At 46.6% G+C, this 27,899-nt stretch overlaps 1 protein-coding gene across 1 annotated transcript; it reads left to right on the top strand.

Moving 5' to 3' along the window:
* Positions 1–1,033: 1,033 nt before the first annotated feature.
* On the top strand, positions 1,034–27,899 carry LOC148144706 (uncharacterized). Its single transcript, XM_087975049.1, has 2 exons — positions 1,034–1,294; positions 25,886–27,899. The coding sequence occupies exon 2, from the start codon at positions 26,296–26,298 to the stop codon at positions 27,274–27,276; it is 981 nt and encodes a 326-aa protein (XP_087831175.1). The 5' UTR covers positions 1,034–1,294; positions 25,886–26,295; the 3' UTR covers positions 27,277–27,899.

Raw genomic sequence — 27,899 nt, forward strand, 5'->3', positions numbered from 1 at the left:
TGAACAGTTTGTTTTTGTGTTTTGTGCGAGATCGGGCGAGCAGCTTTTAAATCCTTATGTTAAACAGTTCAAGTAAACTGTCAATCAGCAATTATATTCCGAGAGTGATACTTCCAGCTCTGGTAATCCTGTTGCATCAACAGAGAGAGGGAGAGGATGTCACATCTAAAGAGCAGACAGAAAAGTTATTTCGCTTGTTCAGTCAGTTGAGTTGGTTCCGCGCTCAGATGAGACTGGATACTGCTTTTACTGGATCAGAATTAACCTGCTTATTTTCTTAAAAATTAAACCATCTCACGGCCATTCCAACCCCCTTTTTAAAAAAATGACTGGACTGTTTCCAATACGGTCGTGCTTTCTAAATATTACCATGTATTTTTAATTATGTACAATGTCTCTTTAGATTTCAATGTACCTTTTTAAATATAAAAATGCCCCTTTACATGTAGCTCAGCGCTTTAAATGTGTTATGTTCCTCTCAGCGCAATCTTGCTCCTGGATAGTGTATATTTACCCCTTTAGATATCAGTATGTCTCTTAAAGGGGTTCTTCTGCTTACAAATAGGGCAACGTTTCTTCGAAATGTAGATTCATTTAGATATAACTGCGTCACTTTACATATTAAGATATCCCTTTGAATGTGCCCACGTCCCTTTTGAAATATAATCTCGTCCATTTACATCTCTTTATTTGCAGAAATACCCGTTAAAATGTCCATGTCCCTTTAAAATACAGATTGCCCCCTTTAGATATGACGCCGTTCCGTTAGATGTCGGCATATCTGTTTAAATTGAGCCGTGAGCTTTCCCAATGTAGACAGGGCTCCTGGAAACGTGGCAATGCCCCCCTGCAGCTGCAGAGCGAGACAGGAGAGTTTGTTTTTGTGAATGAGCAGTTGTAGCGCGAGGTGGCTGTTGCTTGGTGACGGTGAGGCTCCCCCGGCCCCGCCCATCCCCCCGTGCAGACGTCACGCGGGGGCGAAGGAGGTTGGGAGGAGAAGTCGCTCGAGCGGGGAAGCGGCGGGAGGGCGGCCGTTAGGAAAATGGCGCCGTGCGGCCCGGGGTAGACACCCGTCACTGGGCACCGCCGCCTTCCTGGCGCAGCTGCTGTGTCACGGCCACACCGGCCGGCTGTACAGCAGGCAGGAGCCGGTGAGCATTCTGGAGGCGGATGGGGCTAAGGGCCTGCTTGGGAACTCGTCGGCCGCCTGGGTGGTGGAGTTCTACTGGTCGTGGGGCGGCCCCTGTGTCAACTATGGGGCCACCTGGAAGGTACTGGGCCCGGGAGGTGAAAGGTGAGGCAGGTTGTGGGGCGGAGGGGAAGGAATGTGGGGCCTGTCCTGTCATAGTGACATTTTACCCTCACTTTCCATCTGCTTTTACTGGCGCTTGTGCCGTTTCCCCCTCACTGTTTGTTTAATCCTTGTGCTGTTTCCCCCTCACTGTGTGTTTAATCCTTGTGCTGTTTCACCCCCACTATTTGTTTAATCCTTGTGCTGTTTACCCTCACAGTTTGTTTGTTTAATCCTTGTGCTGTTTACCCTTTGCTGTTACTTGTGCAATTGCTGAAGGTAGTGTGTAAATACTAGTGAAGGAGATTATGCAACAGCATGTATATGTTCCTCAGTTATTGAAGGGGCAGGACCTGTTGAGAATGGTTAGTAAAGCATGTGGTGCACTAAGCCTTGTTAACATGGATATAGTTTGTTATTTGGAAAAGTACACTTTATTATTTAGAGTCACAGAGATGTACAGCACGGAAACAGACCCATTTGGTCCAATCTGTCCATGCCAACCAGATATCCTAAATTAATCTAGTCCCATTTGCCAGCACTTGGCTCATATCCCTCTAATCCCTTCCTGTTCATATACCCATTTAGATGTGTTTTAAATGCTGTAATTATACTGGCCTCCACTACTTCCTCTGGCAGTTCGTTCCATACGTGCACCACCCTCTGCATGGAAAAGTTGCCCGTTCGGTACCTTTTAATATCTTTCTGCTCTCAGCCTAAACCTTTGCCCTCTAGTTGTGAACCTCACCCCGACACTGACGAACAGTCATTTTAAAAAAGTTGAGCAGCCAGACAAAATGCAAAAGCTATAAAATGTTGAGCCACATGGGGAAAAAGAACTGTGGCTCTACCCTTTGTTTCTCCTCTTGGCATTTGAACACTTAACATCTGTCAATAACACCAACATTGCCACAGAGCATATTGTGTCTGTTCCGTGGTGTGAACAACAGCACGCCTGCTCACTCGTGTCACCAACACATTGTACATGCTCGCTGTCGGCAGAAAAGGCGACATCGCTTATCTCTGTTCCTAAAGGTCTTCCCTTTATTCTTAAAGCTGTGCCCTCTGGTGCTAGTCTCTCCTACCAATGGAAACATCTTCCTAATGTCATTGCACTGTGGGGATGAAGCCCTATCCTGCCTGGTAATTTCTGCTGGTGGGTGAGACTCGACCTCAAGGTTAGAGGGAGGAGCTTTCAGACGGAGATGAGGAGGAACTGCTTTTCCCAGAGAGTCGTGAATCTATGGAATAGTCTAGATTAGAGTGGTGCTGGAAAAGCACAGCAAGTCAGACAGCATCCGAGGAGCAGGAAAATCGATCTTTTGGGCAAAAGGCCTTCATCAAAATCTATGGAATACTCTGGCCAAGGAAGCAATAGAGGCAGCTTCATTAAGTATATTCAAGACACAGTTAGGTGGGTTTTTGCCTGATAGGGGAATGAAGGGGTTCCTTGTGACAGTGCAGGGAGGAGGAGATGAGACGATGGATAGATCAGCCATGATCTTAATGATTGTGGAGCAGGCTCACTTGTAGTAACTGGAGTGAATCCAGGGAGGGAGCAGACTTTGCGACCTCAGGTATGTGTCTTGGTTACCTGGGTGAGGAGAGACATAAGGACAGGCTGGGACTGTTTTCCGTCGTATGCCAGAGTCTGAGGAATGACCTTATACGCTTTTATATCATCATGAGGGACATGGATAGGGTAAATAGACATGGTATTTTCCCAGGAGCAGGAAAATCAATGTTTCGGGAAAAGCCTTTCATCAGGAAAGTGTGTGTGTATGTGAGTTTGTGTATAAGACTGTGCGTCAGTGAGTGTGTATTTGCATGTGTGCATGCTTGATAAAGTGTGATTGTGATGGAGAATGAGTCTGCGAGAGGGTGAGAGTGTTGAGAGGATGGTGTATGTGTATGTCTGAGAGAGAGCGCGTGTGTATGAGAGAAGTATGGATATAAGTGAGGGGTTGCATTTTACTAAAATAAAGGAGGGCAAGACTTGTACAGGTAATGTTAGGGCCTGGGTCGTGTTGTAGAACAGAGACCTGGGGGTGTTCGGGTTCGTTGTTCTTGAAAGTTCCATCACTGGTAAACTGGAGTGAAGAAGGTGTTTCGCACACTTGCCTTCATTGTTCACATAGGTAAAACCTACCTCTTGCAAAAATGCCATCCCGTATTCCCAATTCCTCCGCTTTATCTGCTCCCAGGAGGACCAGTTCCACCACAGGACACACCAGATGGCCTCCTTCTTTAGAGACCGCAATTTCCCTTCCCACGTGGTTAAAGATTCCCTCCAACGCATCTCGTCCACATCCCGCACCTCCGACCTCAGACCCCACCCCTCCAACCGTAACAAGGGCAGAACGCCCCTGGTGCTCATCTTCCACCCTACCAACCTTCGCATACATCATCCGCCGACATTTCTGCCACCTCCAAAAAGACACCACCACCAGGGATATATTTCTCTCTCCACCCCTTTCCGCCTTCCGCAAAGACCTTTCCTTCCGTGACTACCTGGTCAGGTCTACGCCCCGCCCTACAACCCACCCTCCCATCCTGTCACTGCAGGAACTGCAAAACCTGCCCCCACACCTCCTCCCTCACCTCCATCCAAGGTCCTAAAGAAGCTTTCTACATCCATCAAAGTTTTACCTGCACATCCACTAATGTCATTTATTGTATCCGTTGCTCCCGATGCGGTCTCCTCTACATTAGGGAGACTGGACGCCTCCTAGCAGAGCGCTTTAGGGAACATCTCCAGGACACCCGGACCAATCAACCACACCCCCCCGGGGTCCAACATTTCAACTCCCCCTCCGACTCTGCCGAGGACATAGAGGTTGAGAGGATGGTGTATCTTCTGCCTCGGAACACTTCAACCCCAGGGCATCAATGTGGACTTCAACAGTTTCCTCATTTCCCCTTCCCCCACCTCACCCTAGTTCCAAACTTCCAGCTCAGCACTGTCCCCATGACTTCTCCTACCTGCCTATCTTCTTTTGCACCTATCCACTCTACCCTTCTTCCCCCTCCGCCCCTGACCTATCACCTTCATCCCCTCCCCAACTCACCTATTGTACTATATGCTACTTTGTCCCCACCCCCACCCTCCTCCAGCTTATCTCTCCACACTTCAGGCTCTCTGCTTTTATTCCTGATGAAGGGCTTTTGCCCGAAACATCGATTTTACTGCTTCTTGGATGCTGCCTAAACTGCTGTGCTCTTCCAGCACCACTAATCCAGAATTCATTGTTCACATGCTGAGTACAGGAGTTGGGACATCATGTTGAGATGCACACACAAAGTACTTTACTCAGAGGGTGATAGATGTCTGGAATGCATTGCCAGCAGAAGTAGAGGCAGGGACAGTAGATTAATTTAAGGTGCATCTGGGCGGGGGAGATCCAAGATGGCGGCGACCCAGCAAATCTGAGTCTGTAGTGCTCTGCCCAAGACTCAGGCAAAGTGGGCTGCCTGCCTTCACCACACCTGCCAAATCACTTATATAGCTTTTATTTAAATACACTAGTTATTTTGCACCAAACTTGAACAGTTTAGTGCCCCGTTAGAATGACTAAAGGAAAGAATGCCCTTAGCTCGCAGCACATAGGAACCCCTCCCCAGTTGCAGCAGAGGCGTCCGCAGCTGCCCCAGGATACTTAACTATGGTAGCGAGCCTTGTTGCAGTGATTTCTAAGCTTGCAGAGAAGATCGACACCTTCATAGAAGAGTCCAGGAGCAGGTGGGAGTCGCTCTCGGTTGCGCTGCAGAAGCACGACCGAGATTTGGAAAGAATCGAACATCGAGTCGGAGGGGCGGAGCTAAAGGCTCCGTGGGTCGGGTCTCGACTCTCAAACAGCGAGTCCGGGCCTTGGAAAATCACATCAACGACCTCAAATTCGAGTTTGTCGAGAGAATGTTCGTTTGCTGGGCCTTCCCAAACGAGAAGAGGAAGACCAGCTTACAATGTTTCTGGAGCAGTGGCTTACGCAGTTATTGAATCTGGAGGCTGGATCAGGCCAGGTCAGGGTAGAATGTGCCCACCGGGTTGCAATACACAGGCCCAGCTTGGACCAGCACCCCCACCCGGTTCTGTTCCAGCTGCAGTGCTTTTAGGAGAATCAGATGCTCCTGGAAGCTTCCAGAAATCTTGGGAAAGATCCCTAAGCCATGATTTACAAAAGATCCAAGATTATGCTGTTTCAGGACTTTCCCCCAGCTCTGGTACAAAAGAGGAGGGCGTTTAAGGGATTTAAACATTCAGTACTCCCTGCGCTACCCAGCGACGCTACGTTTTAGCCACGAAGGGTCCGTGTATAACTTCAGATCGCCAGAGAAGGCCAAGGAACTTTTGGACTCTCTTAGATAAATTGTAAGAGTTAACTCGTGTGGTGAATGATGTTGTTCTGCCCTCCCCCTTCTTTGGTTCACCCTTTCTTTTTTTCTCATTTATTACTTTATTGCTTAATATTATCTCCAGGGAGAAGGGAGGGGGGGCTTATTTGTTCTCCACTCTGCGATTTTTCTCCTTTTTTTGTAAATATATAGAGGTCGGGTGGTCTAGTAGATTTAGGTGAGGGGTCTCTGCTTTGTCTTATTTTTTCTCTTAAAGCGGGGTTATTTCCCCCTGTTATTTTGTATTACCATAATTAATTATTACCTGCTGAGACTGTAATTTTATAGTTTTATATGTTTATGCGTGGTATTAACATCGCCAAATATATCTAGGTGTTGATGTGTGGGTGGGGAGGGGGAGGAGGGTAGGGTACTCATTGTTAACTTTAGCTTAGTCATACACTTGAATTTTCTTCACTTTATTATGGGGAGCCTGGGTCGAGGGTGGGGCACTGGTCGGGAGAGGATATGATGGGTTTTCGGAAAGGAAGTGATTCCCCTGGTAACGAGGGGAAAAATCTCAGTTTTTTTTTATTTAGAAATAGTTGTTTGTTATATTGGTGTGAGTGTAATAAAGAATCTCTATTTTTGTGAATTTTCTATGGTCTATGCTCAGGGTGGTTTGGTGTTTCTCCTCCCACGGGGTCTCGGACTTGCCTGGATGATTATGGTGAGTCATTCGCTTAAATGGTGCACCTGGAATGTCAAGGGGAATAATTCTCCAATCAAAAGGAAGAAAATATTATCAAACCTCAAAAAAGAAAGGGTTCATATAGCTCTTCTACAGGAGACCCATTTATTGGATAAAGGATATTTGAAATTACAACAGGGTGGATTTGATCAGGCCTTCTTTTCTTCCTTCAGCTCAAAATGTAGGGGAGTAGTCATTCTTATTTGGAAGAATCTCCCTTTCAAAATCCTAAGTCAGATAAAAGATGAATCTGGACGATATATACTAATTAAAGCCCTTATAAATGGAGAGGAATATGGGATTTTAAACCAGTATTGTCTCCTAGCGCATCCTTTCAAATTTATAACAGAATCCTTCTCCAAACTGATGGCTCTCGGTGCTCGTCATACAATTATAGGGGGAGACTCAAATTGCATAATGGAGCCGGAAATAGACAGGATTCCCAAGAGTACTGCGGGTGGATGCCCCAGATCTAGACAATTGGATGAGGGTAGAACAGTGGATGTAGTATACATGGATTTTAGTAAGGCATTTGATAAGTTTCCCCATGGTAGGCTTATGCGGAAAGTCAGGAGGCATGGGATAGAGGGAAATTGGCCAATTGGATAGAAAACTGGCTAACCGGTCGAAGTCAGAGAGTGGTGGTAGATGGTAAATATTCAGCCTGGAGCCCAGTTACAAGTGGAGTTCCGCAGGGATCAGTTCTGGGTCCTCTGCTGTTCGTAATTTTTATTAATGACTTGGATGAGGGAGACGGAGGGTGGGTCAGTAAATTTGCAGATGATACAAAGATTGGTGGAGTTGTGGATAGTGAGGAGGGCTCTTCTCGGCTGCAAAGGGACTTGGATATGATGCAGAGCTGGGCTGAGGAGTGGCAGATGGAGTTCAAACCTGCCAAGTGTGAGGTTGTCCATTTTGGAAAGACAAATAAGAATGTGGAATACAGGGTTAACGGTAGGGTTCTTAGTGAGGTGGAGGAACAGAGGGATCTTGGGGTCTATGTTCATAGGTCTTTGAAAGTTGCCACGCAGGTGGATAGAGCTTGGAAGAAGGCCTATGGTGTATTAGCGTTCATTAGCAGAGGGATTGAATTCAAGAGTCGTGAAGTGATGTTACAACTGTACAGGACTTTGATTAGGCCACATTTGGATTACTGTGTGCAGTTCTGGTCGCCTCACTTTAGGAAAGATTTGGAAGCTTTGGAGAGGGTGCAGAGAAGATTTACCAGGATGTTGCGTGGAATGGAGAATAGGTCGTACGAGGATAGGTTGAGAGTGCTAGGCCTTTTCTCATTGGAACGGCGAAGGATGAGGTGTGACTTGATAGAGGTTTATAAGATGATCAGAGGAATAGATAGAGTAGACAGTCAGAAACTTTTTCCCCAGGTACAACAGAGTGTTACAATGGGGACATAAATTTAAGGTGAAGGGTGGAAGGTATAGGGGAGATGTCGGGGGGGGGTTCTTTACCCAGAGACTGGTGGGGGCATGGAATGCGCTGCCTGAGGGAGTGGTAGAGTCAGAATCTTTGGTGACCTTTAAGTGGCAATTGGATAGGTACATGGATGGGTGCTTAAGCTAGGACAAATGTTCGGCACAACATCGTGGGCCGAAGGGCCTGTTCTGTGCTGTATTGTTCAATGTTCTATGTTCTAATTGTTGGATTTGAATCAAGAATTAGGATTAATAGATGTGTGGAGGTGCCTCCACCCGCAAGGCAGAGATTTCTCTCTTTACTCTAATCCACATAAATGTCACACTAGAATTGACATGTTTTTTGCCCCCTCGACATTTTTAAATTCCATATCATCCTGTCAAATAGGTGATATGATAATTTCTGATCACACTGCTGTGTACATGGAAATCAAGTCTAGGAACAACGAGGCATCCCCCTGACATTGGCGTATGGATTCCTTCTTAATGAAGGATAGAAAACTTGCAAAATATTTTTCTCGAGTTTAAAGCTTTCTTGGAAATTAATTCAGGTACGGCTAGTAACCCGTCAATGATGTGGGAGACTATTGAAGCTTATGCGAGAGTTGTGATCATTTCATACTCGGTGACCCAGAAAAAAGTAAAGGGAAAACAACAGCGTCTACTTGACGCTCGCTTAAAAGCAGCTGAAACAGCATACGCTGACAGACCTTCTATTGACAAATTACAAAGGATTATGACCCTTAGGACAGCTCTGAATACCGCCTTCACCCAAACGGCAAAGAGGGAAATATTATTTGCAAAACAAAGATTATATGAATTTAGCGATAAACCTGGTAGATGCTTAGCATTTCTTGCAAGGAAAAAAAGGACCCCTCCAGCTATCAGGGAAAGTGCTGGTACTCTGATTCACATCATAAAGGGATCAACACAATCTTCAGAAAGTTTTACTCTGATTGAAGGATTGTGAAGATAGAGCCAGGAGGATGCAGTCCTTTTTTAAAAGCCTGGCCTTTCCGGACATAATCCCGGAATAGATATCGGTCCAGAATGCTCCCCTTACAACCCAGGAAATACTTGATGCAATCGGGTAACTTCAGAGCGGTAAGGCATCTGGTCCAGCGGGCTTTCAGGTTGAATTTTACAAAGAGTTCACAGGAGTATTAGCTGGCCCACTTATGGACATGTATAACTACTCATATAAGTCAGGGCTGCCTCCTGCCTTCACTGAAAGAGGTGAATATCTCCCTTATTCTTAGAAAAGAAAAGGATCCAGAAGATTGTGCATGATACAGACCAATATCCTTGCTAACTGTAGATTTTAAAATTCTCTCTAAAACATTAGCATTGAGGCGAGAGAGGGTACTGCCATATATCATAAATGAGGACCAGAATGGGTTTATTAAGGGCCGTAGATCATCTAATAATATTAGAAGAGTCTTGAATGTGAATCAAGTCTGTCATCAGGAAAAAATACCAGGAATAGTAGTCTCATTGGATGCGGAGAAGGCAATCGACCGGGTTGAATGGACATACCTGTTCAATACATTGGAAAGATTTGGCGTTTGAAACGTATTTGCCAAATGGGTCTCAACACTGTATAATGATCCCAAAGCAGTTGTGATCACCAATGGATTAGGTTTGGATAGCTTCCGTGTGGGTAGGGGCTGCTGTCAGGGATGTCCTCTCTCACCATTGCTATTCACGCTAATAATTGAGCCACTGGCGGAAGCGATATGGGCTTACTCTAATATAACGGCCCTGAGGGTTGGTACAGGTAAACATAAAATTACCCCATATGCAGATGATGATCTCCTTTTTCTTCGTGATCCTCTGATGTCCGTGCCTCACTTAATCCAAGTTATTAATACATGTAGTGAATTTTCAGGCTACAAAATTAATTTTTCAAAACCTGAGGCAATGCCTCACGAGTATGTCCCATTTATTGGACGGATCCCACTTCCCCTTTCGGTGGTCTCTGGAGGGTTTCTTATACTTAGGCAATTTTATCACCCCAGTATTTGGCCAGCCATATAAGGTCAATTTTGTGCATCTATTGGGAAGGGTAAGACAGGGCATCTAACGTTGGGGAGACCTTCCAATTTCGTGGCTAGGTCGAATAGCCCTAATTAAAATGAGTGTCTTGCCCCGTCTCTTATACCCTATGCGAATGCTTCCGGTGATGCTGCCGAGTACGGCACTGCGCAGATTGTATGGTTGGCTGGGTTCTTTCATCTGGACTCCGAGACAGCCCCTTATTAAGTTAAGGAAGCTACAGCTTCCACAGGCAAAGAGAGTGGGAGGGGCGGGGGGGTGGAGGGCTGGATTTTCCAGACTTTAGGAAGTATTAGTTAAGTTCCTTGTTAAGCTACATAGCCGATTGGGTCACGTCTGACCCGCAATCAATCTGGATGGACATCGAGGCTTCTCAAGTATAGTGCCCTCTTATTAACCTCTTATTTTTAGAGAAGATGAAAGTCATTACGAACCACTGTAGAAACCCTATAGTATTAAACACAATTAAAGCTGAGAATATAATGTGGCAAAACGAGGGTAATTCACATAAAACATCCCCCTATACGCCTATAGTGGGGGCATGGGGTTTTCAACCGGGGCTGACAGGTGCCACATTCAAATCCTGGAGATCTAGGGATATCTCCTGTTTCGGGGATCTGTTTGAGAAGGGGGTCCTGATGTCTTTTGAACAGCTGCATCAGAAATTTGCATTATCTAATGGAGACCCCTTTCGATACTTCTACATTTGAGACTACATACAGAAGATGACTACGTTATTAGATGTTTTCTATAAATCAGATAGAGAAGGTAGATGGTTGTGGCCAATAGGTGTACCCTCGGTCAGCACTCTTTATCATTTATTACGTGATGAAGTGTCGGAAGATATGGAGCTTAGAACATGGGATCAGGATTTGGGGCTGGAGGTTTCTACAGAACAGTGGAATGACATCTGGAAAAATGCCAAAAAAAATCTCCATTTGCAACAGAACCCAGGCCATTCTGGTAAAGATACTTCATAGGGCCCATATGGTATCAGAACTATTGGCAAAATTTAGGGCAGGAGCATCTGCAATGTGTCCCAAATGTAATACAGAGGTGGACATTCTTACACACCGCTTGTGGACATGCCATAAGATCCTCAAATACTGGACCAAAGTAGTAAACGCTCTGACAGAAATCTTGGGAACGGAAATTACAGTAGATCCAGTATCTCCTCTTCTGGGCTTCTTGAGCTTACCTTCTCTGGATGTGCACGGGAGGAAATTATTTTCCATTCTCTATTTCTATGAAAGGAACAATATCTTGGTAAACTGAGTGGCTGAGGGCCCTCTAGGACTTCAGAATTGGCACAGATTAATCATGGAATGTATTCCCCTTGACTTCCTTACAAATATGGTGCACCAAAAAACTGAATTATTCTATAAAATATGGCAGCCCTTTTTGAATTACATAGATACAGATATTTTGGCCATTCTATCAAGGACTTTCATCTAGTTGAGGTAACAGTTCTGGCTGGTCCCTTGAGAGAGGAATCCCGCATGAATACGGGTTTTATTACAACTTATGTTAACTCATTACGAGCATGTATTTCACTACTTCATTACTATGTTATCCTTTTTTCTTTTGAATAATGTAAGATATTTGATCATACACTCTGGTTAGTTATAGGTTAGATTCGTAGTTAGTTGAGTTTTGTCTTTTTCTTTTTTATATCTCTTCTTTTTGTTTGACAAGTTTTGGCTATTTATTTAAGATTTAATTGTATATTAGTGTTTGTACTTGTGCTTTTTTATTTGTAAACTTGTAAAAACATGTTAAATTTTCAATAAAAATATCTTTTTTTAAAAAAAGTGCATCTGTACAGATGCATGAGTAGGGGAGAGCAGAGGGATACAGATTCAGGAATTGTGCGATAGGTTTAGACAGGGGATTTGGATCGGCTTAGGCTTGAAGGGCTGAAGGGCCTGTTCCTGGGTTGTAAGTTTTCTTTGTTCTATGTTGAGGTTGTACAGGATGTTGGTGAGGCCATTTTGTTTAGAGTACTGAGTACAGTTCTGGTCATCCTGTAATAGGAAGAATACTATTAGAGGGGGTTCGGTAAAGATTTACTTTGATGTTGCCAGGAATGGAGGGTTTGAGTTATAGGGAGAGGCTGGGATTTTTTCACTGGAGTGGAGGAGGTTGAGGGATGACCTTATTGAGATTTGAAAAATCATGAGGGGTGAGGGTAAGGAGAAAAGCGAGGAACATGCGTGGTTATGTAGAGCCGGGGGGTGGGAAGGTGAAACAAAATTGTGGCTCTCCCCTTTTTTCCTTCTTTTGGCATTTGGCCAGTTGAATCTGTCTGGAAGGGGCCTGGTCCTCCTGCTAATCAGAACCCCTGCCACTGTCTGAATGCGGAAGGTCGACCATGAGCTTCTGAAGTTCTGTTGCTCCTCTCTCTCTGAATGAAGATTGAGCTTCAGTCCAGACTGCAACTTCCTTTCTCTGTTTAACATCTGGGACTACCGCACTCTCTTTTCTCGTCCCCTTTCCCATTTCTTTTCTCATCCTTGGGTTTAGCTGTTGGTTTGTAGGAGCTGAGGGAAAAAGAAAGTCAATCGAGGTGAAGGGACAGACTCTGGAAAAGGTTGGTCTAGATCTGTGCCTGTTAATGTTTGACAGGCTTTGTTTCCTGAACTTGACACATTTACTTATCTGGCAAAAAAGGATGGCGTCTTGATCCATGTTGGGGATGGAAGTGGATTACGCTGTGGGTGACTTGCTCGTAGTAGTCCAATAAGTATTGGATAAGTAATCATGACACACAAACCTTGAGTTATTGACTGTTTATTCGGAAGTCACGGGGAGAGCCAAGTCGACCTAATAGTCTCAAGTCACTCCGACGCGATACAGAGTTGTGTGATTCTATAGGTTACAGTCATTTAACAATTAGCAAACTGTTAATTGCAGGAAACTGAGCAAACTGAGGCACTTTACCCAGTCACGTAGTGTCTGGACAGTGTTGGTTAGTTGCTGATGTGTACAATAGGTCTTTGCAAAGAGAAAGATATTCCCATGCAAGGAAAGAATTTGTTTATCAGGTAGCAGTACAGCTGCAAGGCAGACTGTCTCTAAGTCTGGGAATTAAGGGTAGCTGGGACAATGCAGGAAGGAGGAGCTCAGACAATGGATAGATCAGCCATGATCTTAATGAATGGCGGAGCAGGCTGGATGGGTCAAATGACATACTCCTGCTTCTATTACTATGAAACTATAACCCTGCATTTCCCATGGCTAACCCACCTAACCTGCACATCCCTGGACACTGTGGCCAATTTAGCATGGCCAATCCAAATCGAGGCCGGTGAGCAATGTAGTGATGTGGAAAATGAACATCAGAGAACAATAGAAAGGGACAAGGAGAGTAAATATACCAGCAATCGAAACTGGATACTAATGTCACAAAAACTGAAAAGATACATGGTGTGTCTGAATGTGTGCTGTATTGTAACAAAAGTGAATGCATTAACTGCACACATTGGAAGTGAATAATTATGGTCTGAGACTCCTTACAAAGACATGGCTTCAGGATGGCAAGGATTGGATCCTGAATATTGAGGGGGGAGTCAGATAGGAAGCGAGGTAAAGGCAGAGGGTTGGTACTGCTCATCAAAGCACTGATCACACAGTAGTCTGGTGTCAGCTCGGGTTTCAGGGCCTGATTTCTCTGTCCTCTGATCTCCCTGTTCCCACAGAGTAAGATGTCGGTCTATTCTCAGCTTTGCTGGACTTCTGCTGAAGCTTTCACGCCTCTTTTACAGCTTCCAGAACAAGAAAACATTCAGTCAATCGAAATCCAACCCACAATCTACCAGAAATAGGGCTCTCCCAGGATTCTGATAGTGTCCTACTTGAGAAATTCTCTCTCCCTTCGATGTAACTATTAGTATTGTTGGGGCAAATGAACTCGTGTGTCAAATCGTTTAAAGCAAAGTAGTCAGGAGAGGAGACCTTGAGCAATTAATTAGCTTTATTCACTGCCATGGGGAGTACCTCTTAGTTCAAAACAAAGTCAGACGTATTCCAATAAATTCAGAATGTTACAAGTTTTATGGTAAAACACAAGCCCCACTCTCCATCAATTATGTAACTGAGGGGCAGTCGTAAGGTTCACATACATTGTCCAGAGCTACTTTTCTTAATGTTTACAAAACTGAATGTTACCTTATACTGCAGGTTCAGCTCGGCTCGAATTACCGATAAGGGACAGAGAGAACGAATCCATCATTCTATGATGCAGCACAGTCTAATGGCCTGAGGAGCAGAGACAGCCTGCAGCTGCAAGGTCAGGCTATCAAAACAGAATTCCTCAGCCAGGGCTCAGACAGCATTATGTTAACAGGCTACATTTTACTGCAAACATTGCTTTGTGACAAAATGGCTTCCATGCAGTTTTGTCAATTCTGATCAAATTCTCCCACAATCCCTCCTTTTTATTAAAAGGAAGAGATTGTGGGTGTCAGCGAAAGAGGGATTATACCCAGAGCCAGGAGGATTGTCAGGGGTTGGTGCTTGGAAATCGGACTGATAGTCCTCGGGTTCAGTAAGGACAGGGGCAGAAGGTTCCACGGATTGGGAATCATCATCAGGGGTTTCATCAGGAATGGGAAATCTCAGCAATTGTGAGATCGCTGGAGAGGAGGACCACAACAGTGAACTGAGCCGAGCACAGGATTGTCTGCGAGGTGACTTTGATATCCAGTTGAGCAGTTCCAAAGGCAGGGGGAATGAAAGCTGCAAGTTGCTCAAACTCCATAAAGGCTCGCATGGTACGAGTTCAGGATGGATGGGGATATGGGCACATACCTAGCAGCGAGAGTGGTTGACCTTCTGTGCATAAAAAAAGTATTAAACTGTAATTTCTGTTTACTAGCGGTTATCAGGCCCAATCAAACATAGTTAGTGAAAGAAAGCTAAGAAAGAGTGCAGTGAAAGGCAGAATGATCAGTCTGAGCCATTCATGGATGAAGGCTGAAGATGTGTCTCTGACGGAGTCTTCTGGTGTTCCTCCAGGAGGTGGCGCTCATTTGCATTGTGTTGTGTGTGTCCATGCGGCCTCCCCTTGACCTTGACTGCTGACCGGGTAACCCAGCAGGACTAGGAACGGACCTTTCCATCTCAGCTCCAATATGCCCCGGTCCTAATGCTGAGGCTTGGCGTACCCGTGAATGTAAACTCTAAATAAATCTACTCTTATTAGACAATATTTATAACAATGTACACGAGGTGATTCTATGAAAGCAAGTTGTAGATAGGGAAAAAGGCTGACCAGGCAAGGAGGTGGTTAGCAAACACACTCTCTCTGCCTGCCTGCGGCTCTCTCTCTCTCTTTTCTGTCTCTATTTGCATGCCTGCGCCTCTCTCTCTCTGCCTGCCTGCGCCTCTCTCTGTCTCTGTCTGCCTGCCTGCGCCCCTCTCTCTCTGTCTGCACCTCTCTCTCTCTTCCTGCGCCCCTCTCTCTCTCTGCCTGCCTGCACCTCTCTCTCTGCCTGCCTGCACCTCTCTCTCTGCCTGCCTGCGCCTCTCTCTCTGCCTGCCTGCGCATCTCTCCGTCTCGCTCTGCCTGCCTGCGCGTCTCTCTCTCTCTCTCTCTGCCTGTCTGCGCCCCTCTCTCTCTGCCTGCCTGCGCCCCCCCTCTCTCTCTGCCTGCCTGCGTCCCTCTCTGTCTCTGCCCGCCTATGCCCGCCTCTGCCTGCGCGCCTCTCTCTCGCTCTGCCTGTCTGCGCCCCCCTCTCTCTGCCTGTCTGCGCCTCTCTCTCTCTGCCTGCCTGCGCCCCCTCTCTCTCTCTGCCTGCCTGCGTCCCTCTCTGTCTCTGCCCGCCTATGCCCGCCTCTGCCTGCACGCCTCTCTCTCGCTCTGCCTGCCTGCGTGCCTCTCGCTCTGCCTGCCTGCGCGCCTCTCTCTCTCTGCCTGCCTGCGTCTCTCTCTCTGCCTGCCTGCATGCCCCCCCCTCTCTCTCTCTCTGCCTGCCTGCGTCCCTCTCTCTCTGCCCGCCTATGCCCCTCTCTGCCTGCGTGCCTCTCTCTCTCTGCCTGCCTGTGCGTCTCTCTCTCTGTAACACTCTTCAACTTTCTACATGTCTCAGTTAATAGTTGCCCAATGTGTCCTGTATGCTAAATTCATTCAAGTCTGGACATCCTGAAGCGAGCAATTATACTTCAGATTTCTACTCGCCAATTAAAGCTAACGTTGGGCACTCAAACAGATCGGGAGCACCTTGAAGCATGCCACGGACCTCATTGTGGGTCCTGGGCTTATCAAATAGGGTTTCACCTCTCGTAACCCTGGGGTAAGCAAATTCGTTATTACTAACTTTGTAAGGCACAAGTGCTCTCAGCAACATTACGTCCAGACGCTAGGACCATGTTGAGTTCTCTCACTAGTATCTTATGGCTGAGGAGGGAGAATTGTGTCATCATTTCTAACAGCATTTTTGTCCCTGGCCAGCTTTCCCCTTTATTATGGACACGACAAAAGCAGCAATCAAAGGATATCGGCTGGTGACCTGGCAGGACCAGGGTATCTCCTGCCTGACTCGCCAACTGTGGGGGGTGGAAATAAAGCCCCATGTCAGGAAAGAAATTGTTTATCAGGAAGCAGTACAACTGCAAGGCCAACCGTCTCCGCTGAGCCTGGGAAACACGAGCTTTAGCAAGCAGGCTCTAAGCTGAGATTCAAAATGGTTTCCAGGCTTTAATATGTTACCAAATGGCTGACCCAAATCTAACAATTCTCCCACATCATCGCAGGGAATAAAACAAGAAAAATGAAACAAAATGAGAAATAAATAGGTGACCGTGCTTAATGTTTGTTCATTACGAAGTAAACAAGAAATAGCAGTCTCCCAGGATTCGAATGGTGCCCTACTTGAGAAATTCTGTCCAACAAGTTTAATTGGAAGCAGTAGCTTTCGGAGTGCAACTCCGTCATCAGGGGATTGTGGAATATAAAATTGTAAGACACAGAATTTATAGCAACAGTTTATAGTGTGATGTAACTGAAACTGTATATTGAAAAAGACCCGGATTGTTTGTTAAGTCTCTCATCTGTTCGAATGACCATGATAGTTTCAGTTCTTTCAAATGTAAATCACAAAACCTTTTAAAATAGTTAAATCCTCAAGTGAACTTTACCAATTGGTGTTGCGTCAGCCCAGATAATGTATTGAAGGTGTGAGCTCTCCTGTGTGAGACTGTCTGTGCCACAATGGTTAAACTGATTTACAGAATCTTACATGGATTCGTGCAGTTTTTGAGCAAAGTAAGACATAATTCTGCAAGTACGAATTCACTCAACAAACTGTGTGTGTGTGTGGTGGGGGGGGGGGGGGGGGGGGCGGGGGGGGGGGCGGGTAGCGATGTATATTTGCAGATACATTCTATGTGCATTTTTTTTAAGGAAAAATCTGCAGGCAGTCAATACATGTAATAGTTTGTAAATTCAACTTCGGAAACAGAACCAGTCTGACTCAAGATTGGGATACAGGCAGACTCTGACTTAACACCTTTAATGCATTGTCTGAGCTGAGATGTGAGCTTTTGGTATTAAAACCTTGTTATATCAAGAAGGTGACAACAAGAAGTTATGGGATTTACATTGTAATGAGACCTGCAACCTATTTGAAAAGGTGGAAGACTTAACAATCCAGGTTTGTTCAATATACCATTTCAGTGGCAGGACACTGGAATGTTTTGCTCTAAATTGTGTCTTAGGATCTTATCCTCCACAACCACCTGATGAAGAGGCAGCACTCCAAATGTTATTGCTTCCAAGGAAGCTTGTTGGACTACAACCTGGAGTTGTGTGATTCTAGAATCTGGTTTCTAGTATCTGCAGTCCTTGTTTTTACCTAGTTGATTTTAACCCTACAGTGAATCCTCTTGCAAGGATGCCTGCCTTGAAGAGGTTTTCCTTCTCTCTCTACAAGAATATCAAGGAATCCCTCTCCCACTGCAACTTCCAGGTCATTTCCTCTGCCCTGAAGCTCTTCAACCATGTCCTGAAACAGACTCGCTACCACAGCCACATTTGCTTCCTCAGTGCCTGCCTCTGGAACCAACTCATCCTACACGGTTTCTGGACCACCTTTAAACCAGCAGAGTTCGGATCCGAACAGGCCACTCCACCCTCCTGTCTGACCTATCACCTTCATCCCCACCCCCATTCACCCATTGTACTCTTTGCTACCTTCCCCCACCCTCCTCCCTGACCTATCCCCTCCATTCCCCACTCCCATTCACCTATTGTACTCTACGCTACTTTCTCCCCAACCCCACCCTCCTCTCATTTATCTCTCCACCCTGCAAGCTCTATTCATGATGAAGGGCTTTTGCCCGAAACGTCGATTTTCCTGCTCCTCGGATGCTGCCTGAACTGCTGTGCTTTTCCAGCACCACTCTAATCAAAAGTGGATTGGCCATGTTGAATTACCCATAGTGCCCAGGGATGTGCATGTTAGGGTGTATTGGCCATGCTAAATTACCCATAGTGCTGTGAGAAACGAACACAACTTAATCAATAATTTTCAGTCCGAGTCAGAGTTCTGAAGCAGCACATTTATTCGAACATCTTGCAAGATGGGTGGCTGTATGAAGAGAGACATACCTGACAGTAAAATACAGAGCTTTTTATACTTTTCTGAGGGCTCTCTCGACACCGCTACACTGAGCAATAAACCTATGAGTGTCTATTTCATTCTATCCCTTTATTTGGTGGTTACTTGCATCCGTTATTCCTTCATTTGGTAATTCACTGCACCCAAGCCAAAGCCTATCATACTTATTAATTACCTCGCTTATTTTTCTTTAAATCTGCCTTATTTGGCTGTCCTTGTTCGTTACAGCCTTCCTGTTACTTTGTCCAGTTCCTCTTATTTTATCTAAACGATTGACTTCTGAGATCATCCTTTACTATCTTGATAGTCCAAAAAGCAGACCTACAAACTATGAGCTTATTGCGAAATGCCCCTGCTGCCCTTTTTTTTGTGGTCAGCTACAAGTAATTTCTTAGCTTAAAACTATTTCTTAAAAGACCTTTATATTATTTAAAATCAACATACACCTGACAACCTGAAACTTATCTCTCTCAATCCCCACCCCCACCCCCGTGACCCTCTCATTTATCTCTCCACCCTGCAGGCACTCTGCCTCTATTCCTGATGAAGGGCTTTTGTGCGAAAGGTCAATTTTCCAGCTCCTCGGATGCTGCCTGAACTTCTGTGCTTTTCCAGTACCACTCTAATCTAAAGTGGATTGGCCATGCTGAAATACCGATAGTGCCAAGGGATGTGCAGGTGAGGGTGAATTCGCCATGCTATATTATCCATACTGCCAGGGATGTGCAGGTTAGGGTGGATTGGCTATGCTAAATTACCCATCGTGCCCAGGGATGTATAGGTTAGAATGGATTGGCTATGCTAAATTACCCATTGTGCCCAGGGATGTGCAGATTAGGGTGAATTGGCTATGCTAAATTAGGCAGAATGTGCAGGTAAGGTGCATTACTCAGGGTTAAATGTAGGGGAATGGGTGTGGGTGGGTCACCATTGGGAAGTTCGGTCAGGCCGAGTGGCCTGCTTCCACACTGTGGGGATTCTCTGAAGGGAGTGTTTTTTTTGGAAAGTGTGCGTTCTCGTCCTCGTCTGCTGCAGGCGCAGTGCATGCGCAGTGCCCCGCCCCCTCAACCGTCACTTTTCCTCGGCCCCGCCACGAGTTCCTTTGTGACGTCACAGCACGCAAGTGGCCCTGTCAGTTTCAAAGTGAATCTCCCGCCCTCTGGACGACTCTTCATCCTGGGAGGGAGACAGAGATGGGAGGAGGGGAAATTGGTCACTTGTAGCAACTGGAGTGAATCCAGGGAGGGAGCAGACTCCGCAAACTCAGGTATGTGTCTTAGTTACCCGGGTGAGGAGGAACTGAAGGATAGAGATTGGGAAGGGGAGGGCTGGGTATCTTTTCTGTTTTGATGTTTAAAATACACCCGGTTCCCGCCAGTAACTGCAACAGGTACAAGTACAGCACATGCAATATTCCTCATTGCAGCTTCAAGCCGGTTTTGTATTCTCTGTTCTTTCTCCACTTTGGCTCCAGCACATTCAGCTTCTTTCCCTCATTCACATTCCTCCGCCCCCGCCCTGATGTTCCAAGCTGACCCTCAAAAGGTCGGTTTGTCCCTCCATTCTTTCCCGGTGGCGCCCATTACTCTTGTCTATTTCTTGCCTTATCCGGCCTTGTGCGTGAACAAAGTGTTTGGCGTATATCCTCTTTCACTGCCAGCTGCTTCCTTGTTTGCGAAAGCAACGTTTCCTCCCATTTTTCGCCGACACTGAGCCTTCTGATCTCCTTGATTGTGTTTTTTTTTTGTTTTTGCAGAAGCAGGAAACAGATGCTTATAACTGTTTGTACGAGCATATCTAGCTTAACCCACACCCCCTCCCCTCACAGCACCTTATCTGTTTGTCTGTAACATCTACCATTGTTTGCAGGCACATTTCATGTATGCACATTTTAGCTAATACAAAAGCAATTATGTATTTCCTTCACATAGCTTTCATTCTTGTTAACTCCACTCTTGGCTGAAACAATTATGCCCTGGCGTTAGTTCATTTACCTTGCAGAAGCAATTATGGTTGCAAAAGTAACACTGCTTTACCTATATCCGACAGGTGTGACCCTACAACTTTGTATAAATAATGTGGGGCATGACGAGGCTAAATAGACAAGGTCTTTGATCTGGGATTGCTCATAGGTTTAGGGTGAGATTTAAAAGAAACCGAAGGGGCAACTCCTAAATACAGAGGGTGGTGTGTGTAAAGAATGAGCTGCCAGAGGAACTGGTGGCTGCTGGTACAATTACAACCTTTAAAAGGTATCTGGATGGGTACATGTTGGGAAACATTTAGAGGGACATGGGCCAAGTGCTGGCAAATGGGACTAGATTGATTTGGGATATCTGGTCAGCATGGACTGAAGGGACTGTTTCTGTGCTGTTCATCTGTGATTCTGGCTTGCCACGAATGTTTGTCACGTCTGTATAGTTCAGTTTTTCCCTGATGTTGGTGTTAACGCCTTGGTGTCTTATTTTGCTCCCCACATCCTGGGGACATTAACCATTTCCTATCTGGTTGTTCTGATCTGGACTGCTGTCTGGATCTTCGGATTTCTGGGATTGGTCAATAAACACACCTGGAAGTGACTTTGTCAATCACACAAGCAATAGTTTATTCTTTGATATGGCCCGGTCGGTAGACTTTGATCAGCCCAGAAGGATTAGATTAGATTAGATTCCCAACAATGTGGAAACAGGCCCTTCGGCCCAACCAGTCTACACTGACCCTCTGAAGAGTAGCCCACCCGGACCCATCTCCCTCTGACTAATGCACCTAACATTATGGGCAGTTTAGCATGTCCAATACACCAAACCAGCACATCTTTGGATTGTGGAAGGAAATCCACACTAACATGGGGAGAATGTGCAAACCCCACACAGACAGCGCCCCCGAGGCTGGAATCGGACCTGGGACGCTGGTGCTGTGGGGCAGCAGTGCTAATCACTGGGCCACCGATGAGTACTCCTAGAGTGCCAAAAAAATCCGCCAACTTTTACAGAGTTTGGATAGAACTTATGTACATTCTTTAGAGTCAGGCATTGGTTGTTACTATGTGATCATGCTCAATCAGATCCCGCAAGGTCCTCATGCTTTTTTGACTTAGCCTAGGTGGCTCAGTGGTTAGCACTACTGTCTCACAACACCAGGCTCCCAGGTTCGATTCCAGCTTTGGGTGACCGTCTGTGTGGAGTTTGCACATTCTCCCCATGTCTGCATGGGTTTCCTCCGGATGATCTGGTTTCCTCCCCAAGTCCAAAGATGTGCAGGTCAGGTGTATTGGCCATGCTAAATTGCCCATGGTGTTAGATACATAAGTCAGAGGAAAAATGGTTCTGGGTGGGTTACTCTTTGGAGGGTCAGTGTGGACTGGTTGGGCCGAAGGGCCTGTTCCTAAACTGTAGGTAATCTAATCTATCATGATTTTTTGTCGACAACCTGTTCTTGAAATCGTATTTGTCCTCTCTGGTGGTTCGGATTAAAACGTTACTTCTGCGATTGATGGTTAGGTTCACATTTGTTACTTCTGCATTTGCAGTTTTTTTTTCCCTGGATTTGCATCAGTCTGTGGTTTCTTGTTTGTTCTGAGTCGTGAGTATCTGCCTGACTCAGTCCCACCGATTTAGCCAAGCAGAAGCCATTTTGTCCTACCTCCCATGTTAAAGTGGAGATTTGAGGTGGCCCAGGGAATCCTTTGAGAACGCAGACCTGTAAAGCCTCTCTCTTGGTTTGTCCTGGAGATCATACTCTTTGGAAGCCTGGAATAAAAATCTCTCATCATAAAGTCGCAAAATGCAATTCAATTCAATCCATAGCAGTTAAGCACTAAGAGTTAATTCTCTACGGGATTCAACAGCCTCAGCAATAAAATGGTCTCTCTCTCTCTCGTGTCCTTTTGAACTCTCAAGACAGCAAAGATATATTTTGTGAATGCTCCGCTTGCAAGGGGTAATAAGAATCCATTATAATGGACAAAATCCAACCATTAATTACAAAGCTATGGATAGTACCGAGTCTTGTTTCAGGGTCAAATTCAAAGACTATCATTCATTTCACACGGGAACGGCTGTGAATGTTATCACTTGGTGTCCTGTTCACACAGACTCACCGATGCTGATGTAAACATTCTTAATTGCCTCAGCATCCTGTTATCACTTGGTGAGCCCAGGTGTCCCTATCATTAAGTTCTCTCCTCTTTCTGAGCCTTCCTGCCTGTTTATTTTCTAGTGCAGTAAATGTATTTAATAATTCAACATTACATTTTAGTCTGAATGTTTAAAGACAAGTTTTAAGGCTATAGACTTTCTCAACCAGATGCCCACACCCTCATTCCTCCCTTTGATTGCACCGTTATCACTGAAAGAGAAGGCTAGTCCAAACGAATGCCCTTCAAGGTGGTCCAGCCATCAACATCCTGTAGAGCGACACCTCCATCTTCGCAGCTCTTCTGGTCATATTTATCATCGCCATCGACACGTGTGGGTGAGCCATCAGATCGCAAAAGGAGCATCTTCTGGGGCAAATCTATATCACTGAGGGACCTCATAAGCCTAGCAATTAAACACCTAACAATAGCAATACCGACAAACAGAAGAAAAGTATTCTGACATACATAGCTAAATTGATAAGCCAATTGTGCCATCAACCCGATCTGCAGTTTCCCCAACTTGTCCCTTCAGTCATTCTGGATCTCTTCTTGTATCTTAGTTAATATTTCTAGTAAGATTGGGAATGCCCATAGTGCATTTATCTTGGACAATGGTGCAGACCTCACCCTCCCGGTCAAGTATATAGTCTAAGGCATACCGATTCTGCACAGAGTAAAGACACAGGTCTGATAATCCCAGTTTACTCTGTTCCAGAGCCTCTTTAGTCTTATTTCCTCGAGTGGTCAGGCCGCAAAAGAGAGAATTGCGGTTCTGTTGACTTGTCACCCCTGCCGATCCTTCCAACCTCAGGGTACTCTGGATTCCCCAGGCTATCGGGTGTCCTGTATTGTCACCCAGTCCCTTTGGATCCTTCCAGTTGGAACAAGGTTGGCTGAGACCGACCGCTGTATCCTCCTCAGATGGAGGTTCCATCGACTTGTCCACTGGCCAGGACAAGGTACTGTTGTGGGAACAAGGGCTCCGATTGTGACTTTATGAGGGACATCTTTGCCATCCAGGACAAGGAAATTGGTAGCTTTACCGGAGCTGAAGAAATAATAGTTTGGTTACTGAAATGTGACAGCAGCGGGGTCTGGTCAGGTCTACAGGAGTAAAAGGTGTTGCTTGAGCTCTGTTTAAAAAAAAATGGGCCAAGTAACTCGAGCACTCGCACTGTATGGGAGACAATGGTCCTCAGAATGCTGTTCCCGTTGGGCTCTCCCTTAGCTCTATTGTACATGGTCTTGGTGACAGTATCAGATTCTGAAAAGAGAAAAGGCCTATAAATGCACAAGGGAAGGGGTCCCCTCCAGGTTTTACTTTCCACCCCTACGGTGATCAAAGTCACTGGGCACTCAGATTGGGTCCAACTGCACCATTGTAAATTGATTGACCGCACCAATCAAAAGTGGGGAAGAGGAGGAGAGAATCCTGGAATCCCAACAAAAGGAGTGGACCCTGTCCATTTGGGTTCCCTACATGTCCCTCCTCTTAGTTCAAATGTCTGTAATAAGATTAACATGAGAACAACATATTAACATTGGAACAACGAGGTTGGAGACCGTTGCCAGTCCAGTTCTTCATGAGCACCAAAGAACCAGGCTCTACCCGTGACGAGGATGAAAGGGAGGGAACATCTGTAGGCCGCACGCTCCTGGGAGTGAAAGGCATGCATAACATTAGTTAGAGCAAGAACATAACCAATCATTGCTTCGGTCATGTGATGGAAGTGGACTGAGAAGGGAGCCGAATCGTTCCAAGGGGTGCGGAGGCAGTGACCAGAGAGACTCTCAGCTGGAGACAGTCGTGTCTTGCTCGCAGACATGGATCGCATCTGGAATGAGGCCACAGGGATTAACATAACCAGGAGAGGCCAGACTCTGCCATTAATTTGGCAAGTTTAGTCTTCAGTCTGGTTAAAACATTCAACAAGGCCGGCTGCCTGAGAATGACAAGCACCATGCAGTTGCTGACAAATACAAAGCTGGGAACAGAGTTCTCCATTAATATTACTACAAAGTGTAGTCCATTGTCTGAGCTAATGTATGCAGGTACACTGAAGCAGGGAATTATTTCCTTAAACAAAATCTTCACCACAGTCTCAGCAGTAGCGTTAGGAGGAGGGTAGGTTTCAATCCACTTCGAAAAGACATCAGCAATAAGCAAAACATATTTATAGTAACTCAACTCATTTCTACAACTCAATGAAGTCCAGTTGAAGTGTCTCCAAGGGACCCTCCAGTAAGGGAGTTCTCGTAGAGATACTTGAACTAAGAGGTGGAGGATCGCCTACCCACGGACATGTTTGATCACGTACAACATCCTGATCGGGAAAGCCACTGACCTGAGTATCGATGCGATCTGGAACGATCTGGGGTTATCCTGATGTCATCTGGTGCACTAGACCAGACGCTTTCAATGTGGTGTTGCTTGAGCGATGGCGTGAGCTGCCAAAGGAAGTGTTGGGTGCTGGTACGATGACAAGTTAAAAGGCTCCTGGACGGGCATCTGAATATGAAGGGTTCAGATGGGTCGAGGCCAAGTGATGGTAAATGCAACTGGAGTCAGAGAGATGTACGACACAGAAACAGACCCTTCGGTCCAACTCGTCCTTGCTGACAAGATAGCCAACCCAATTTAGTCCCAGCTGCCAGCACCCGGCCCATATAGGGGCCAAGTGATGGCAAACGGAACTAGATTAATGTAGGATATCTGGGCAGGTTGGGCTAAAGGGTCTGTTTCTGCGCTGTGAGACTCTAATTGTCTTCAGTGAAAGCAGAAGTGTGGTTGTGAAGGCTGGACTTTCAGAGCATGTTCTGCCCTGACTGGGAGCTGAACAGTTTGACTGAAGTGTATTGGTGTTAATGCCTTGATGTCTCATTTTGCTCCCACCTTCCTGGGGTCATTAACCATTTCATGTCTGGTCCTTCCTCAAGAAGCTGCATTGCAGGTTCACCCTGAATTGACACTTTTGTTTTTGCTTCCCAAAATCAGACCGGCTCACTCAGCAGTATCCCAGTGTTGTGAAAGATATTAACTTTCAGGTGGAGTTATCCAAAATTCAGAGAGATGTCAGTCTTAATGTTTTTGCTTTTCCTGCCCCTGTAAGATCCTGAATCAGCACCCTCAGGGGAATTAGTTAGAGCGGAGTGGGATGGTGCTTTTAATTTTGTGGAACAACAAAAGAATACTCCACAGAAAGTAGAATTGCTTGTTCTGAATGTCTACCCTGCACTGATAGTGATGACTTTTGTAATCTCTTTTAGCAGAGTATTTGAAAATCTGAAGACTGAAGTTTCAAAATCAATGGATGAAGGGCTTATGCCCGAAACATTGACTCTCCTGCTCCTCGGATGCTGCCTGACCTGCTGTGCTTTTCCAGCGCCACATGTTTTGACTGACTGTCCAGCGTCTGCAGTCCTTTCTTTGATGTCAATGTCTGACAGTCACTCAATCCATCGGGACCGCAACGATTTTTGACTGTGATTTCTGTGAGAGGGGTCAACGCTTTTTGGTTCCTGTTTGAGGACGTTTTCAGCATCAGTGGGACTGGACGAGAGACCCTACTGTTGCAGCGCACTGTGCGTGGAGCCTGAAACCGTTATACGGCCTGGAAAGGGGATTTCACGGCAGGGAGGGGCTCTACACGTGTTTGTGTGCAGCTGAAGCTGTGGCCATGGAGAAACCTGAGGAATTCCGCCCTGTGGAGGAACCGTGGAAGTGTGGCGACTGTGGGAAAGGTTTCCGTTTCCCGTCTGCCCTGGAGACTCATTGGCGCAGTCACACCGGGGAGAGGCCATTCCCCTGCACCGACTGCGGGAAGGCCTTCAGACATTCCTCCGACCTGTTGGCCCACCAGCAGGGCCACACAGGGGAGAGGCCCTTCAGCTGCCCAGCGTGCGGGAAGGCCATCAGTTATTCCTCCAACCTGCTGACCCACCAGCGGGTCCACACGGGGGAGAGGCCGTTCACCTGCTCTAAGTGCGGGAAGGGCTTCACCTGCTCCTCCAACCTGCGGAGCCACCAACGGGTCCACATGGGGGAGAGGCCCTTCAGCTGCCCCAAGTGCGGGAAGGCCTTCAGCACTTCCTCCAACCTGCTGACCCACCAGCATGCCCACACGGGGGAGAGGCCGTTCACCTGCTCTCAGTGCGGGAAGGGCTTCACCTACTCCTCCAACCTGCTGACCCACCAGCGGATCCACACGGGGGAGAGGCCCTTCAGCTGCCCCGAGTGTGGGAAGGGCTTCACCTGCTCCTCCAAGCTCCAGACCTACCAGTGGGTCCACATGGGGGACAGGCCGTTCACCTGCTCTCAATGTGGGAAGGGCTTGAACTGCTCCTCCAACCTGCTGACCCACCAGCGGAACCACACGGGGGAGAGGCCATTCAGCTGCCCTGAGTGTGGGAAGGGCTTCACCCGTTCCTCCAAACTCCAGACCCACCAGCGTGTCCACACGGGTGCGAGGCCCTTCAGCTGCCCAGAGTGCGGGAAGGCCTTTACCCACGTCTTCTCCCTGATGCGGCACCAGCGGATCCACACGGGGGAGAGGCCTTTCAGCTGCCCCGAGTGTGGGAAGGCCTTTACCCAGGCCTCCACCTTGCTGACCCACCAGCGGGTCCATACAGGGGAAAGGCCATTCAACTGCTCTCAGTGAGGGAAGGACTTCACCTACTCCTCCCACCTGCGGAGGCACCAGCGAGTTCACGTGCCATCACAGGGGGATTGAAGGAGTGACGACCGAGTGCCATTATCGATTGGACTATCAACCCAGATCCGGGGACTCCCAGGTTTGAATCCTGCCACGACAGATGGCAGAGGGAGTGGGTGGTACAGGGGAGAAAGCCCCCATTTAATTCACCCCCTCCCTTGTTCGGGAAGGGAACCGCCATTGTGGGAGAGGATTCATTCAGTCGTTCCAGCTGCACCCTTTATCCGGTCTGACCTACACGTGACTACAGACCCACAGCAGTCTGGTTGACTCTACACTGCCCCTTCCTGGCAAATGAGCGGGGAGAAACTTACTTGGAGACAGGGTATGGGTTGAAATTGCTGAGTGAGGCAATACTTCCTCCGGGTTACGGCTGTAACAAGGATCCGATTACAAAGGGACAACTTGGTGCTGGGCAATAGTAAAGACAGTGAGGGGGGTGGGACTAGGAGAGGTGTGGTGTGTGCACTTTAACCTTGAGCTGTTCAAAAAGCAACTGCTTTTTCTCTGCCTTTTTGCTGGGGGGATCTGAAGCTGTAACAAAGTTGGGATGCAATAAAGGTTACCTG

This window comes from Chiloscyllium plagiosum, unplaced genomic scaffold, assembly GCF_037043375.1.
Source record: "Chiloscyllium plagiosum isolate Xiang-an unplaced genomic scaffold, Cpla_swu_hap1 HiC_scaffold_27, whole genome shotgun sequence".
NCBI lineage: Eukaryota > Metazoa > Chordata > Chondrichthyes > Orectolobiformes > Hemiscylliidae > Chiloscyllium > Chiloscyllium plagiosum.